Source organism: Vicia villosa, linkage group LG2, assembly GCF_029867415.1.
Source record: "Vicia villosa cultivar HV-30 ecotype Madison, WI linkage group LG2, Vvil1.0, whole genome shotgun sequence".
Classification (NCBI taxonomy): Eukaryota; Viridiplantae; Streptophyta; class Magnoliopsida; order Fabales; family Fabaceae; genus Vicia; species Vicia villosa.
The window spans coordinates 65847620-65866774 of NC_081181.1; the positions used below are offsets into that span (position 1 = coordinate 65847620).

General features: G+C 32.1%; 1 protein-coding gene across 1 annotated transcript; it reads right to left on the reverse strand.

Annotated features, from left to right (window-relative positions):
- Positions 1-1383: 1383 nt before the first annotated feature.
- Positions 1384-4204, reverse strand: LOC131649265 (uncharacterized). Its single transcript, XM_058919032.1, has 3 exons — positions 3052-4204; positions 1496-2935; positions 1384-1394 (listed from the first exon to the last, which is right to left on the reverse strand). Exons 1-3 carry the CDS (start codon positions 4202-4204, stop codon positions 1384-1386), a joined length of 2604 nt encoding a protein of 867 aa, XP_058775015.1.
- Between the last annotated feature and the right edge of the window lie 14951 nt (positions 4205-19155).

Sequence of the window (19155 nt, forward strand, 5' to 3'; positions counted from 1 at the left end):
TTCATAAGCCTAGTTTTTGTGGCAATACGACCATGACAAACCAACCACAAAGTGAAAATTGCCCTTGGTCTAGCAGCATTGTCAAAAAACAGTCTTTTCCAAGGCACTTCCTGGTTATTGGTGAGAAGCTTTTTGTAGATGATCCTCTTGCAGAACTTGCTCTCAGTCAGCATCTTATTCCATTCATCCATATGGCTAACATCATCCCTTTGATGCAGAATTGCTCTCAACATCCAAGAACAGCTTGACTTAATCTGGACCTCCATCACATTGGCACCCTTTATGTAGTATGTATGGACCCGTCTAATCCACAAGCTATCCCTTTCTCTGCAAAGATCCCAAAGGAGTTTACTCATGCAAGCTTTATTCCATCTACTCAAGTCAATGATATTCAGCCCACCAAGATTCTTAGGTTCACAAATTTTGCTCCAAGCTATAGGGGCTCTCCTGGAGTACTCACCTTTGCCTGACCACAAAAAATTCCTGCACATGCTCTCAACCCTATGAATGACACCTTTTGGAATAGGAACACACTGGAGCCAGTAGTTTGTTGTGCTAAAAAGGACACTCTTAATCAGCTGAATCCTTCCAACATAGCTCAACATATGAGCAGACCAATGCCTAATTTTCCTACCTATCTTCTCAGCCAATTGAGCACACTGCCTGCTAGATAATCTCTTGCTTTCCAAAGGGATTCCAAGGTACTGAACAGGGAGTTTTCCAGTACAAAAACCAGTGATCTCTTCCAATCTCTTGCCTTGAGTATTGTCCATGCCACTGCAAAACAACTTGCACTTAGCAGGATTGACAACTAGCCCAGTTGATTTAGAAAATTGATGGAACTTCTCAATAAGGCTTTGCACAAAATTTTCATCTCCCTTGGTAAACAACAATAGATCATCTGCAAAGCTCATGTCTATCAGCCCTATTCTTTTGCATTTGCTATGGAATCTGAAAGTATCAGAATATTTAAGCTCATCAAGCAACCTATGTAAATATTCCATAACAACAACAAATAGCAGGGGAGAGATAGGGTCTCCCTGTCTTAAGCCCTTCCTAGCTTGCATCCTTCTAGAAAGGGTCCCATTTATATTGAACTGATAACTCACAGTGGTGACTGCCATCATAGCCCAATTGATGAACCTTCTAGGAAACCCCATCTCTGCCATTATAGTTTTCAGAGCTCCCCAATCAACAGAATCATAGGCTTTTTGAACATCCATTTGAAGCATACACCTAGGCATACCTCCTTTCCTACCATAACCCTTCACTAACTCATATGCCAGCAAAATGTGATCATGAATATCTTGCCCTGGAACAAACCCTGCCTGGTTCCTACTAATAATCTTGGGCAACACAGCACTCAGTCTCCTAGCCATAATTTTAGCTATAATCTTGTACACAGTTGTGCAACAAGCAATGGGTCTATACTCCTTTATGGTCTTTGCTGCAGCAGTCTTTGGAATCAATGTAATGAGGGTTTGATTCCACTTACTATCCATCTCCCCTCTCTCAAAGAAGTCTCTAACAACCTGAGTAACATCTCCTTTCACAGTGCCCCAAGAAGCCTTAAAGAACTTAGAGTTATAGCCATCAACCCCTGGTGCCTTGAGATCACCAATACTCTTTAGAGCTGCTACAATTTCAGCTTCAGTAATCTCTTTAATCAGGTCAAGTCTGCAGCTATTAGAAAGCTGTTTACCCTTTCTCAGGACCTGAATGTCCACAGCCTCCAGGTTATTATGAGCAGTACCCATCAACTTCCTATAGAAATGGATAACTTCCTCAGTTATATCATTGTGGTCAGTGATAACTCTCCCATCCTCAGCATGCAAGCTATGAATCCTCATATTGCTTTGTTTACTCTTTAAAGTAGCATGGAAGTAAGCATTGTTCCCATCTCCAAGTCTTATCCAACTAACCTTAGCCCTCTGTCTCATAATTTGCTCATCAATAGCAAGCAGCTCCAGAAGACTCTCAGTTTTTTGCTTCTCTTCCTTAGTCAGCTCTTTATTTCCTCTATCATTCACAATATGCTTTTGAGTATCCTCCAGATCCTTCCTGGCTTTATCAATCTGCATACTGATTCCTTTGAAAGGCTTACTTAGCCTCTTGATAGTAGGTTGCAGCCTCTTTAGTTTATCCCACAGGTTGCCTTGAGAGGTACCTCTGCCTCCTCTATTCCAGTTCCTCTCAACTTGCTCCCTGTAATCATGCACTTCAGTCACCTTATTAAGAAACTTAAACATGCTCTTAGTTCTTTGAGTATGCTCATTATTCCTGAGGCATAGCAAAGCATGGTCAGAAATACTAGGTTCCAAGACATGGAGTTCCCACTTTAATCTCTGCTGGAACCAGTCATTATTGGCAATAGCCCTGTCAATGCAAGAATATATAGTACCATTAACATGTTTATTGCACCAAGTATACCTGTCTCCAATTTTATCCAGTTCAGCCAGCCCACAGTTGGTCATCATAGTAGCCAAATCACTATACTCACCTTCATGTATCTCCTTGCCCCCAATCCTGTCATCAGTGGTTAAAACATTGTTATAATCCCCTATAAGGCACCAAGGACCTTGTTGAGTGCTGTGTATCTTTTCAATATCCTTCCAAAGAATCCTCCTCCTCTCCAACTTGTTATCTGCATAGATGGCTGTAAGCCAATGCTGGAAATTACTAGTTATATCAAAAACCCCACAGTGTATCATCTGATCCGAGTCACAGATACCTTTGATGTCCACCTTACACTTGTCCCACATAATCCACACTCTGCCATTAGCATGCTTCTTGTAGTTATCTAGGTAATTCCAACTACCTCCCATCATCTTCCTAATGTGTACTGCTTTATCCTGCTTAACTCTTGTTTCTACTAAAATAGCAATATCGGGCCTCAGTTTAGAGAGACGGGAGCTAATCTCTCTATTTCTGGTCCCTTTATTCAGCCCCCGAACATTCCAGGATACAATCATGTCACCCCCAAGGGTGTGTCTTTAGGGTCATTCAAAACTCCTGAAGACTCAAAAATATTAGAGCACAACAAGCTAGTACCTGCAATTCCACCTATGTGCTTCTTCTCATCATCTTTCTTCCTCTTGACCTCTGTCCAAGTGCCTTTGCCCTGATTTTCTTGGTCCTGCTCCTCCTTGTCTTCATTCTCCATTTCATCTTCCTTTTCAACATTCACAGGTATATTTTTTTCTATCACCTCATCATTCTTTTTTGTTTTTTGTTGCCATATCTTTGTAGTAGGTTTCTTCTCATTAGAGCACACATGGCCTATTTTTTGGCATCTCTCACAATATTGCGGTCGCCATTCATATTCCACCTGCTGTTTCCTTATCTTCCCTTCATGGTCTCTGATAGTAATTTCTTCACATAACTTCTGTGTGACATCCACCTCCACCAGTAACCTAGCATAGCTCACCCTAAGTTTCTCTGCTGTACACTCATCTGTAAACAAGGGTATACCCACAGCACTACCAATCTTCCCCAGACTTGGTGCTCCCCACATAGGCAAAGGGAGATTGGGCAGTTTGATCCAAATGGGAATCGATTTGAGCATATCCTTCGCCATAGTAAAATCAGGCCTCCATTCCAATAGAATCATAGGTTTGTTCTGGAAGGTGTATGGTCCTTTCATCATAACTTCATCTCTTGCATCCCCATTCTTAAATTTGAGAATGAAGTAACCTTCATCATTGTAGTACATATCAGGAAGCGCAACAAAATTCCATACCCGACTCATGTAGTTCTTCATCGCATTCATGCTCACATTGGTTCCAATCACATACATGATGAGCGAGTTCTCCCAAAACCTAATTTCTGATTCCACATCTTTTTCTTCAATTTCAACTTCAATGATACCGTCGTTAATCTTTGGGGCTACATACTGAAGTTGTTTCCCATTTGTTGTTTGCCGATTACCACTGATAACATCAACCCAAAGCTTGCTGGATTCACCGATAACCTTCGCCTTCACAGGTTCTTCCACCTTAGAAACTGCTTCGCTCGTTCCCTTTCCATCACTTCCCGTCACTTTCTTATCAAGAATCGCCTCTGCAATCGCCGTCACATTCTCCTCCAGTGTAGCTGTACTCACTGGCGTGGTTGTTGCCGGCGTAAATGCGTCACCTCCATGCTTCGATCCCGTCGATTGAGTCACCTTTTTCGGCGGTCTTCCCCTACCGCGAGAGCTTCCCATGGAGATGCGTCTTTTTGATCAAAGAGTGATGTTTTAAAAAAAGTAAAATTAATATTTAAAGAGTGATGTTTCTAAAATAAAAGTAAGTTATATATTCTTTTATAAAAACATCACTCTTTTAATCATAATTTAATATTTTAAGATTGATTTTTTTAAACTATATAAAATAATTTTATATAAAAAAATTAATATTAGGAAGGTGAGTAAATGACTTAAATTTATGATTATTTTAAATCTAATATTATTTTTCAAAATTTTTATTTAAAAAAATACAATAATATATATATATATATATATATATATATATATATAAATTCAGATAATTTAAAAAATATATATAAGTTTATCTTTTTAAAAAAAGGTTTTATTTAAAAATTTTTCTTTTAGTTTAGATAATTTTTATTTTAAATAAAAAAAAATAAAGTGAAATATATTTTATGATAATATCCTTAATGAATAATAATCACAATAAATTTATTTTTGGTAAGAATCTCTTTATATATAATTTTTGAATAATAAGTGTATTAGAAAATGATTGAGTATGATGTTCTCTATATAAAATTTTGAAATCTTATACATTAAATGAATCTGACGGTTAATAATAATAGTTCTCGTTTCACACGAAAAATATCAATTCTCACCGGATACACACCATATATATATATATATATATATATATATATATATATATATATATATATATATATATATATATATATACATATATATATATATATATATATATATATATATATATATATATATATATATATATATATATATATATATATATATATATATATATATATATATATATATATAATTACATGTTTCTGGAAAAAAAAATCAATCAATCAAAATTGCTCATTATAACAAATATTTAGCTTCCCATTTAACTTACAAAATGGTTAAGGTATATTTAAAACGAATATTTTCTTTAAAATGTTATTAAAGTTTATTGATGAAAATATAGATACTTTTAAGAAACATTAATTATAAATAAAGGTCTACGACAAGAAATTTACATCGTGGGTTGTGAAAAAAATTGAAAATTATTCTTTGAGCACAAGAAAAGATAATTACATTGAAAAGTAATGGAACTCACATCATTGAAAAGATGGATTGTGATGATTTTGATGATACTATTTGTCGCATTACATGCTGAATGCGTCTCTCCTATATGTGAAGTTAAGTGTGACTTTGAGTGTGCCAGAGTTGGTGAAGTTGAAGAAAGATTAAAATGTGTTGATAATTGTGAAAAAACTAAATGTTAAGAGTAACATTGCAATTAACAATGGTATTTATGTATTTATTTTATTTTTATCTATATAATTCAGTTTTATTTTTTTATAAAAAATATTAATATTCACATGTTTGTTTTTATTTTGTAGGTGCTCATGCTTGTGGTGCATACTTTACTTCTATAAATCTTCGAGCCTTGCAACAATTTTGTGTGTCAAAGTCAAATAAATATTTGTTATTTCATAATTTTAGTCTTTATTGTGTTTCATAATTGCTATTTCATAATTTTAGTCTTTTTTGTGTTTCATAATCATTACTTAAAATGATTTATTTTTGTCTTCAGTGTTTGTAATTCAATAATTAAGTTGCATCAATATTGTTAAGGCTCATATGACATTATATAAAATGTGAAAATTCTCCATGTTACAAAATTTTCAACCATCCAAATTTACAACATCCAGTACATTACCGCCAAACCATATATATATATATATATATATATATATATATATATATATATATATATATATATATATATATATATATATATATATATATATATATATTATATTTTGAAAATTTTAATATTAATTATGCATTTTTTTATAATACGAATAAAATATATATTAATAAGTAAAGAGAGTCACTCCAATCCAATGAGTCTACAATAACAGTCTACAATCTGAAAAATAGAGAATAACATATTACATAATAATTGATAAATAAGAAAAAAATGTAATTTATAGAAGTGATAATCATAATCAAAAGTAACAAATTCAATATGTATAAATATTTAAGATAAACTAAACTATTGTTTTGACTAAAGTAATGTGTTAATGAATAAATATTATAAAGAGTCTCATTTTAGATCATATAACATAAGTTTGTCACTAGAACCAATTCTCGTCTTATAATACTATTTATTTTATTTTTAGGTGATATTTTAAAAGTTTCAAAAAAAATGTAACATATCTTTCTTTGTAAATATTTAAAAGGATTTCTATATGACCCGTCACTCAAAAACATTACACATTAAATTCTTCAGAAAATTGTTTTTTAATATATTTCATTTTTATAAAATTTATTAGTAATCGAATAAATTAATTTAACCATGGATATATTATATGATGTTTGAAGAGTTTAAAATTATTTTCCATGTTTAAAATTTTTGTTCATAAGTTATTCAAAAGAATTATATGTTTAAAATTTTTGTTCATAAGTTATTCAAAAGAATTATACCTTGTGGTATATTTTTGTCATAAAATAATTCAAAACATATCAAATTATATATCATAAAAATTTGTTAAATTAAAATCTTCTTAAGTATTATCATTTTGAATTTATATATTAGAAACAATTACTTTAACATATAATTTTAATTAATTGGGAAATTACATTGATAAAATTTATAAATATGAGCAATATTAATAATAGTTATCTTATGAGATTCATATAAAATAAAATTTCATATAAAGAAAACATTAAAAGACAAACCAACATTTAATAACGATATGATAAAAAATAAACAAATTTTATAAATATATAATTTGGTTATATATAAAATAATATTTTTTAAATATTCATAAATTAGTATCTTTTTAAATAATATTATTTACATCAAAATATAATTTTTATTAATTCATAATATTAAATAACAAAATTGTAAATGTGAATAATACTCCCGTACTTCTTTTAATCTAACATCATTTGAAGGAGCTGGGATATTAATTAGAATAGATTGTTAAATATTTTTTTACCAACAATCCACAAATAATTCTATTACATATAGAGAGCACATTGCTCACCTAACGATTTAATTAGTTTGTTTTCATTATAAAATTGGACCCTCAGGTCGTTTTGTACTTAAGACATTTTTGGAATATAATATATATATATATACATATATATATATATTTATTTGTTTATTTCTTTTTTCAAAAAAAAATTAAGAGAGATCTAATTAATTTTAAGAGAAAAAAATAAACTATAATTTGATAAAATCAAATTATTTACTACATGAAATAAAATAAAACTATTTTAAGTAAGAATCGTGAGTCACTAATTAATCATTTCTAACCATTAATTTTTATATATATTAAATTAATGGTTAGAAATACCTAACTAGTGACTCACGATTCTCGTATTAAAATTGTTTTTGAATAAATTTATGTTATATAGTTTTGAAAAAAAAATCAATCTTAAAACTTAATTTAATAAAAAAAACTATTTTAACATTTTATCTCGTATTTTATAGAATCATATTTTTTTAGAACTTATTTTCATAAATAAATTATTTTAGACTTAATTTTAAAACCAAATAAAATTCTTGCTATTTTAATAACAATTTATTGCAGTAATTAAATTGTTATTAATATATTATGAGTTTTATTTAATTTTAATAGTAAGTTTAGAAAAAGTTATTTATCAACATAAATTGTGAAGAAATATGATTCTATAGAATACGAGATACAATGTTATAATAGTTTATTCAATTAATATGATTCAAAGAGTGATGTTTTAAAAAAAGTAAAATTAATATTTAAAGAGTGATGTTTCTAAAATAAAAGTAAGTTATATATTCTTTTATAAAAACATCACTCTTTTAATCATAATTTAATATTTTAAGATTGATTTTTTTATACTATATAAAATAATTTTATATAAAAAATTTAATATTAGGAAGGTGAGTAAATGACTTATATTTATGATTATTTTAAATCTAATGTTATTTTTCAAAATTTTTATTTAAAAAAAATACAATAATATATATATATATATATATATATATATATATATAAATTCAGATAATTTAAAAAATATATAGAAGTTTATCTTTTTAAAAAAAAGTTTTATTTTAAATTTTTTCTTTTAGTTTAGATAATTTTTATTTTAAATAAAAAAAATAAAGTGAAATATAATTTATGATAATATCCTTAATGAATAATAATCACAATAAATTTATTTTGGTAAGAATCTCTTTATATATAATTTTTGAATAATAAGTGTATTAGAAAATGATTGAGTATGATGTTCTCTATATATAATTTTTTAAATCTTATACATTAAATAAATCTGACGGTTAATAATAATAGTTCTCGTTTCACATGAAAAATATCAATTCTCGCCGGATATATATATATATATATATATATACATATATATATATATATATATATATATATATATATATATATATATATATATATATATATATATATATATATAATTACATGTTTTTGGAAAAAAAATCATAACTATACAAAAAAAATCAATCAATCAAAATTGCTCATTATAACAAATATTTATCTTCCCATTTAACTTACAAAATGGTTAAGGTATATTTAAAACGAATATTTTCTTTAAAATGTTATTAAAGTTTATTGATGAAAATATAGATACTTTTAAGAAATATTAACTATAAATAAAGGTCTACGACAAGAAATTTACATCGTGGGTTGTGAAAAAAAATTGAAAATTATTCTTTGAGCACAAGAAAAGATAATTACATTGAAAAGTAATGGGACTCACATCATTGAAAAGATGGATTGTGATGATTTTGATGATACTATTTGTCGCATTACATGCTGAATGCGTCTCTCCTATATGTGAAGTGAAGTGTGACTTTGAGTGTGCCAGAGTTGGTGAAGTTGAAGAAAGATTAAAATGTGTTGATAATTGTGAAAAAACTAAATGTTAAGAGTAACATTGCAATTAACAATGGTATTTATGTATTTATTTTATTTTATCTATAAAATTCAGTTTTATTTTTTTATAAAAAATATAAATATTCACATGTTTGTTTTTATTTTGTAGGTGGTCATGCTTGTGGTGCATACTTTACTTCTATAAATCATTGAGCCTTGCAACAATTTTGTGTGTCAAAGTCAAATAAATATTTGTTATTTCATAATTTTAGTCTTTTTTGTGTTTCATACTTGCTATTTCATAATTTTAGTCTTTTTTGTGTTTCATAATCATTACTTAAAATGATTTATTTTTGTTTTCAGTGTTTGTAATTCAATAATTAAGTTGCATCAATATTGTTAAGGCTCATATGACATTATATAAAATGTGAAAATTCTCCATGTTATAAGAATTTCAATCATCCAAATTTACAACATCTAGTGCATTACCTCCAAACCATATATATATATATATATATATATATATATATATATATATATATATATATATATATATATATATATATATATATATATATATATATATATATATATATATATATATATATATATATATATATATATATATATATTAGATTTTTAAAATATATTTTAAAATTAATTATGCATTTTTTTATAATACGAATAAAATATATATTAATAAGTAAAGAGAGTCACTCCAATGAGTCTACAATAACAGTCTACAATCTGAAAAATAGAGAATAACATATTACATAATAATTGATAAATAAGAGAAAAAATGTAATTTATAGAAGTAATAATCATAATCAAAAGTAACAAATTCAATATGTATAAACATCGCTTGATGTTGTTAAATCAATTTAAAAAATATTTAAGATAAATTAATCCATTGTTTTCACTAAAGTAATGTGTTAATGAATAAATATTATAAAGAGTCTCATTTTAGATCATATAACATAAGTTTGTCACTACAACCAATTCTCATCTTATATTACTATTTATTTTATTTTTAGGTGATATTTTAAAAGTTTCAATAAATGTAACATAACTTTCTTTGTTAATATTTAAACGGATTTCTATATGACCCGTCACTCAAAAATATTACACATTAAATTCTTCAGAAATTTTTTTTATATATATTTTATTTTTATAAATTTTATTAGTAATCGAATAAATTAATTTAACCATGGATATATTATGTGATGTTAACAACGAACCATAATAAAAATCAATGTGTTGATTGTTTTTATCTTCCAAGTTTTTAAGTTACACTTATTCAATCCCCCCTTTCTAAGTGTTTTTCACTCCTTCAATCTTTCCGAGTTTATGTTTTTTCTCTTTAATCTCTCTTCGTCTCTCTCAAACTTTCTGTATTATTTTCTCCATTCAAATTTGATTTAGGTGTATTAATGTTGCTTAATTTAGTTTTATTTTTGGAACCAACTAATAGGCCACCAAATGTTTGCTATAATGATTGAACATTGTTGGAGAATAGAAGAGAATCGATTCAAGATGAATGTGTTATGAGGTGAGTTTTATGTTATGGAAGTTTGGTATCAATATTCTTATGGTTTTTTAATTTTTCTTATATAGATTTAAATCGGTGTCGTACCCCAAAATTTTCCTACCCCTTTTATCTGGCTTGCATCCATATACATATTTCATTTAGGTCATTCATCCAATACATGCATCCAAGGGATTGTTTCTATCCAGAAGTTTGATAGAAAAAAGGCTTATAATGAGAAGATTCTTGATTAAGACAAGGGCATCTGGAGTTTCATCTAATTACATCAAAATCCATAAGGATCAAGGTTCCCCAATTGGCAAATTCAAAGCTTTGAGAGAAGGATCCAAGCTACAAGTCATTTGGTCACCGTAAGCTAAGGTTTTGACCAAAGTCAACATAGTTGACTTTTTTGGTCAACACTTTTATGAGAAGCTGATTTTATGATATGTGGTGTTGTGTGATACCATGTGGAAATGCTTATTTGATTCCATTGGTTGATTACGGATTGAAGTAGAACTGGAAGCTGGTTAATCATAAAATTCATCAAGGACTGAAAAAGTCAAACTGTTGACTTTTTGGTCAAAATCAGGATCAACTCTCAAATATTGATTTTTGGGGGAGATTGGTCAAAGGAGAATCAAAGAAATATTTAAAATTTTCCAAATAAGGAAAGTTAGTTGAAAATGGAAGTTGCCATAAAAGGAAATTTTTACACTTAGAGAAATTTTTGGAAGATTAGAAATTGGTTGGTCAGCTGACTTCAAGAATATTTTTCACGTAGATCCAAGCTTCATTTCAAAATAAGTTCAACAGCAAAAATTTTCAAATCATAGCATTCTACAACTTTGTAGTTGAAGAATTTTTCATTTGAAGCCTATATCAAAATATACGAAGGCTCGAAGTTACTGATTTTAATTTGGTTCAAGACAAGTTGCTGGGCAAATTTCTGGGCATGACGCAAGCAATTGATCAAACAGGTGGTATGCCAAATTGAGGGTTCATTTTAAAGGATATCAAATATGTTATGAATCCAAACAGGACATCAATCTTCTCTATTCCATGCCCTCTATCCAACAAGCAAAGAATCAAGTTAATTGGATGGGTATTGAACAAATTATGAGGGCTCAAAGCCAAGCCCTTACAAGTTTATGTGTTGGCATGGACATGAACCAGAATTCCAGGGCACGCGCGTGCATTTCACCAAACAGATAGTGTGCCATTTATGAGGCCAATTTTAGAGAACTACAAGCACCATTTTGAATCAATCCCAACACAAATCTATTTACCTCAGTGTCCTCTTTCTAATAATCAAAGAATCATGGCAATTTATGGTGTGTAGATCAAGTTATAAGGCTTCAAAGTCATTCCCTTGCAAAGAAATGGGCCAAAAGACTAAGGCACACGCAAGCAATATGTAAAACACATGGCGCGCTGTCGTACCCTAATTTTGACTCCCCTGAGATATCACACCTCCAGACATTTCATCAAATTCAAGACAGGTACTCAGAACAGTTACTTGTTCATCTGGTACTCCATCGAGGGTGCTCAAGGACAAAAGAGTTCAGGCAAAGGAACAATCAATATGAGATTAAACTCTAATACAATCACAAGACTCAAATGATTTATTCATTCACCTATGATTGATTAGACACCAGTCATCGAGACTCAGGTTTACTCAGTTCACCAGACTAGGGTTTTGAGCCCATCAAGGACTAAAATCAGTGACCACATTTGGGAAACCCTAAAAGGCTCTAAGACATCACTCAAAGGGTTCAATCATCTTCAAATGATCCATATGATAATATCCACTGGGCATTGATTTTCATCTGATCTACAAATAGGGTTTCAGACCTAATTCACCTAGACAGTTGACTTTTAATCAGGACATGGGTCCACAACTCAAAACATAGCTCAAGGACTTCTATTACCTCAATATAATCCATTTATACCATTCATTCGAGGAGGAGAGCTTGATTCATCACAAAAGTCCAAGATTTCACTTCATCTGAAAAAAGTCAACTGTACAAGATCACCTTACACTTTTATAATTTTGGGTCAAACCATGACTTTTAAGGATCAATATCATCAATATGTGATTATTGAAGTCTTTTGACCAAAGAAAATAAAGAAAATTCATCAAAGATCAAAACGTCAACAAAAAGTCAAACTAGTGCATTTTAACCTAGTTCATGGATCTCAAAATTTCACCTACACAACTCAAAAAACTTCCAACATGAAAGTCGTAGATCTCACAAAATAAAACAACTTCTCACATTGGAACTTTTTTCAAGAGATCAATCATTTAAGAGATTTGAGCTTTGGAAGTTATAGGTCATAAAAACTTAGAAAAAATTCTAAGTGTTTTTAACCTAGTTTTCTTCAAACTTTAAGCCCATTTTTCACAAATTTCCCAAATAATTTTGAAGAAACTCCAAACTAATGAATTGAATTACATGTTAAGGGCTTTCCAAATTGTGCTCAACCTTCTCCAAATTCATTTTGAGCTAGGAGTTATGATTGTCCAAAGTCAGGCCCATGGAGTAAAAATTCAAGACATGACCAACTTTGGTTTTGACCAAATTATGCAAATGCCTACACTAATTGGTGCCTCTAAACTTCAGAAACAATATAAGGGATATGAGAGGATCAAATGCATCATTGCAAAGAGATTGAAGAATATTAAAAAATTCAAAGCCAGGTGATTAAGTAATCATTACAAAATGGAATATTGGTGAATCATCAAGGAATCTTCTCCTAAGCCAATTAGAAGCTATTCTGCAACAGAATTCTCCCCTAGGATCATACAAGATCGATGGCTAGGGAGTGGATCAAGTGGAATCAAAATTTCCATCATTGCATTTTGGATATTTTTGAAATTCCTTCATAACCAAGAAACCAAGTTAACCTCATTAAGCAAGCTCACTCTCTTCAATCTGGACAGAGGTCTTTGCCTATAAATACAAGTGCCCTCCTTAGTATTAAGGACACCAAAGCAACAGAAATCTTGCTTTCTCTCTTCTTCCCCCATACTTAGGTTTTTCAAAGGTTCTTTGGCAAGAAGACTCAGATTCTTCAAACCAAAGCTCTTCCTTTGAAAGTAAGTATCCAAACACATCAAGGGTGGTATTTATAGGTGATCCAAACCCCTGGAACACTTCTGTACGTGGAGAATCATCATCTTCACCTCTCACTTGGAGCTATATCATTTGGGGTCGAGCAAGAAGTTCTAGGGAGTTCTAACCCAAGCTAACCATCTCAAAACCTTCCTGGGGGATCACTGAAACTTTTTGGATCATTGCAACAACTCTGTAACACACTTTGATCAGAGCTCGCTCTTCAGTTCAGAGGTAAGCTTCATAAACTTCAAACTCTATAATTCATGTCTCATAAATAAAAACTTGTTATACCAACAAGTTTTTGCACCTAAGAGGATCATTAACCCTCAGTCAATTGCATCATATCATGCATATATAGTATTTCATGTTAAATTTTAGTTTTAGGGTTCTAAGTGTTCATGCGTGCGAATTTTGAATTACACTGAAAATAAATAAAATCAAAGGATACCATCATAATCCTTGTCCAAAAATAAGCGAAATCCATGTTTACATCTCTGAGTTTGGCTGAGAAATGAGTGAGATAGCAAATTCAAAAGTTATTTCAATATATTTTAATTAGGTTTAAAAATCATATGTTTTAAGTATGTTTTAATACTTTAAAAATAGTTTTCACTTAATTTTGAAAACTTAAACCCTTGTACATATTTTGGTGTTAAAACCCTAATCATTTAGGTCTTAATTAGGTATAGGCTTTGCCTTTATCATAATTAAGTTGACTTTTGTCAATTTTCAAAACTGTTTTCAATCTCCGATTAAACAGACGATCAAGGTTTTCAGACAAGAAAACCTTGTATCATTTCAAATCTTTTCAACTGTTTCTCATAAACAGTAAATCATTTTCTTTTGGGCCTCTAATAGAGTGTAAGACCCAACACCTTTTTCTTTTCATAGTTTGTTTTCAAAACTGTATTTACAAAATCTTCTCATTTGTTTTCAAAACATTCTTCTGGTATTTGAAGGGCATTATTCCCGGTGAAACTCTTCAGATACCTATGTGACCTAGTGTCCATCTTCACTTCTTCTATTTTCAAAAATATTTAACTGTTTACAATAAACATTCTACTGTTATCAATAAACAACCAAGCTACTGTTAAGGCTTTGTACATACATCTTTCAAAGGCCTCCTCTCCATCCAGGTTAGGCTTTACAGCTTTCAATTTACAAGCTTTCATTTAAATTACTGTCAAATATAAACTGTATATATATTGTTTAGGACTACGTCTGAGTGTAAACCTTAGGACAAATAAACTATATATATATATTATAGGAATATGGCCTAAGATTGAGAATGTCTTCCCGGTGAAGGCTCTTTCCTAATTAGAGATCTTTAGTTCAAACCTCAAGATGAATTATTCTCCATGAAACATCTTGAAAAAAAGCCTTAGAACCAAAATAGGATACATCCACCCAAGAGGAATTATTCCCGGTGAAACCTCTTACCCATTTGCTTAGAGCCAAAATAAGTTCAAAACCACATAGCTTTCTCTTGTGCTATAACAAGGACCCTCGATGACCCTCGATTAGCCTCCTCTTGGGCTTACAATACAAGGACCCACAAGCTTCTTAAAAGCATATTCCCAACTTACTTTTGAGCTTGTATACAAGGACCCATCAGGTTTCTTATAAACATAGGAACAGATCTTTAGTCACCTTTTAGCCTACCCTGGTAAGTTTCTTCTATTCTTAAAACCAGACTTTAAACAAACTAAGAATGTCTCAATCTCTGTATTGAGTACACCTTTTGGAATGAGAGACATGGACAGTCTCTGTCACCTTTATCTTCAATAATTTTTCTCCTTAGCAGAGTCTAGGTTCCATATCTGTCTATCCTCAGTCAGAGTCATCCTTAATCTTGGGCTTTAAACAAGAAGTCTCAAATAGTTAATCACTCTTCCATCATTCAAAACCCCTGGAAGGGGTTAGCCTCCATTAATTCCTTCATTTTAATAAAATTCCCTGGAAAGGGTTAGCTTCCAAAAATTCAACTTTTAAAAGATAATCTCACCACCCGAGTCAAAACCCCTGGAAAGGGTCAGCCTCTAAAATCAGTCCTTCAAATCCAAATTCCATGGAAAGGGTTAGCTTCCAAAATCATCTTTCAGACCTTCAAAACTCCTCAATAGAGTCTAGGTCAATCACTCAAGCAAATCCCCCAATAGAGTCAATTTTCAAACCTGGGTCTTTCATTCATCAATTCCTGCTTAACAAAAGCACAATCCTCAGTAGGGTCAACCTTTAGTTCCTAAACAATAGGATAATACTCAACAGAGTAAAAAATCCCCTCTGAGTCAAAAGATCCCACACTGGTAGATCTTTTCCCCATTTTAAAAGTCAGCCTCAACCTTGGGCTTTGTACAAGGCACATACTCCCCTTAGAGTCAAAACCCTACTCATAGATATTCCCCTATCCAGAGTCAGCCTCAACCTTGGGCTTTGTACAAGGCAGATAATAGAGTCTCCCTAGTGAGTCCTTCCCCATCAAGTAGCCACAACCTTGGGCTTTGTATAAGGCAAATAAACCACATTTCCTGTGTCAAAAGATTCCTAACCCTTAGGATCTTTTCCCTAGAGAGTCATCCATACCCAGTTTCCTCAACAATCAGCCACAATCTTGGGCTTCATACAAGGCAGAAAACAATGTCTTCCATAGCTAAGAGTCAGCCACAACCTTGGGCTCTGTATAAGGCAAAAAATAGAGTCTCCCTAGGTAGAGTCAGCCACAATTTTGGGCTTTGTATAGAACACTAAAATAAATCCTTCAATTCATAAAATAAAAACTCTCCATCTAGAGTCAGCCTCAATTATGGGCTTTGTACAAAACACAAATCTCCTCTAATCAAAGTCCAATTTCCAGTGGAGTCATCTTCTAGAGTCAATAAAATCAATCAAAAAGCCTCAAGCTTGGGCCTCATACAAGCCAACTAAATCAAATCTTCCATACAATAGATAGACATAGCTTATCTCTATAGAAAGATATTTCTCCTATCTCACCACAAACAAACAAACAAACAATCATTTCAAACAAACAATCATTTCAAACATTCTCCCATTTAGGACTTGTGAAAGGCATGCTCTGGCACATCCTCAGACTTGTACAACTTTCCCTAATTTGGTCGAGAATCTTTCACTCAAGAGATACGTGACTGGCATACTTGTTCAACCAAGTAAGGTCCCTCTCTTAATGAAACAAACTCAGCTTTTCTATCACTTTTTAACGTTTGTGGTAGAATAGTAGAAATACCTCTCTGTAGAGATGACTTCATGCCTCTTTACTGTAAACAGAGATTTAATGCAAGCTTCAACCTTGAGCTTCAAGCAAGGCACCAAAAATAATTAATTTCCCTAATTAGTTCTCCGAACTACAAAAAGCTCTGACTTCCATTAGAGATATGTAGGCATGAGATTCACAAGGAATCTCAGCGAGCTAATCAAAAAACCAAAATAGTCAGTCAGTCTGTCTTTTTCAATTCAATTCAATTCCTTCTCCTAACGCAAAGGAGAAACTTTCCCAATCATTAGCAGTAAACACAAACACATAGACACAGAGAAGGTTCCCGTAGTGTACTACAGATATGCAGGGTGCTTAAAACCTTCCCTATGTATAACCGACCTCGCGGACTCCAAAATTTCTAGTCTAGGTGAATTCCCACACTTAGCAAACTCCTAGGGTTTATTTGAGATCTTTTTCCCCTTCCTCCTCGTAGGATAATTAAAAAGTTCGTGTGTTATCGTAGGAAGAACTGAAACAAAATTCATCCCACAACGGGCGCTTCCCTCCTTCCAAATTTCGCGTGAAGGGTTTAGCGTGCCGTCCTCCCAATTCTGGGCTTTATTGTAAACAGAGATTTAATTCAAGCTTCAACCTTGAGCTTCAAGCAAGGCACCAAAAATAATTAATTTCCCTAATTAGTTCTCCGAACTACAAAAAGCTCTGACTTCCATTAGGGATATGTAGGCATGGGGTTCACAAGGAATCTCAACAAGCTAATAAAAAACCAAAAAATAGTAAGTCAGTCAGTCTTCTTTTTAATTCAATTCCTTCTCCTAATACAAAGGAGAAACTATCCCAATAATAAGCAACAAACACAAACACATAGACACAGAGAAGGTTCCCGTAGAGTACTACGGATATGTAGGGTGCTTAAACTCTTCCCTATTTATAACCGACCTCCTGGACTCCAGAATTTCTAGTCTAGGTGAATCCCCATACTTACCAAACTCCTAGGGTTTATTTGATATCTTTTTCCCCTTTCCTACTCGTAGGATAATTAAAAAGTTCGTGTGATATCGTAGGAAGAACTGAAACAAAATTCATCCCGCCCCAAGCGCATTCTCCTTCCAAATTTCGCGTGAAGGGTCTAGCGTGCTGTCCTCCCAAGTGAAACGGGGAGGTAAAAAAACGACACCATAGAAAAATGGCGACTCTGCTGGGGACAAGTAATAACCTTGGTTTTCATCCAAACCAATGGTTGACCTAAGCTGGTCCAACCCCAATGAGGAGTTAAGGATGCCAAATTCCCCCTCAAACAAGAGAGGTCCTGCCTAACCTATGTGTCATTTCATGTGTTTGTTGCATTATACTTGTTTATATTTTTATGTTCTGTATCGAGAAAGGGCTTGATTCCCCCTAGTGGTGAGAAATCCTATACCCGGATTTGAGTGCAACATAAGATATGATGGAGGATGTCTTCTCGGTGAAGACCCTCTAATCTTGGTTCCCAAATCTACTATTGGGATTTGCCTGGCTGGTTGTGATTAACTGCGCCAATGCATTCCAATACTGATTTGTACCAGGAGGACCTAGAAACCCATTAACCCCACTTAAAGCCTTTTTAGGACGTAGAGCGGTGATTACGAAAGTAATTTTCACGCAGATACTACACTCAGAGAAAACTCTCCTGAAGATACCAGTCAACGTATCTTTAAGATTGAGCAAAAGCTCTAAGAGCCTTAGAACCCGTTCTACAGGTACAAAAATCCTTATCCTTAGTTTTCCCCCGGGCGAGGTTTGCGATGTGACTCCATGACCACTATACCCTTCTACGCCATGTTTGTTAAAAAAATCTTGTGTGCGCTGTGGTTGTCATTTTTTTTACCTCCCCGTTTCACTTGGGAGGACGGCACGCTAGACCCTTCACGCGAAATTTGGAAGGAGAATGCGCCCGTGGTGGGATGAATTTTATTTCAGTTCTTCCTACGATATCACACGAACTTTCTTATTTGTCCTACGAGTAGGAAAGGGGAAAAAGATCTCAACTAAACCCTAGGAGTTTGCTAAGTGTGGGGATTTCACCTAGACTAGAAATTCTGGAGTCCGGGAGGTCGGTTATACATAGGGAAGTGTTTAAACACCCTACATATCTGTATTACTCTACAGGAACCTTCTCTGTGTCTAAATGTGTTTGTGCTGCTAATGATTAT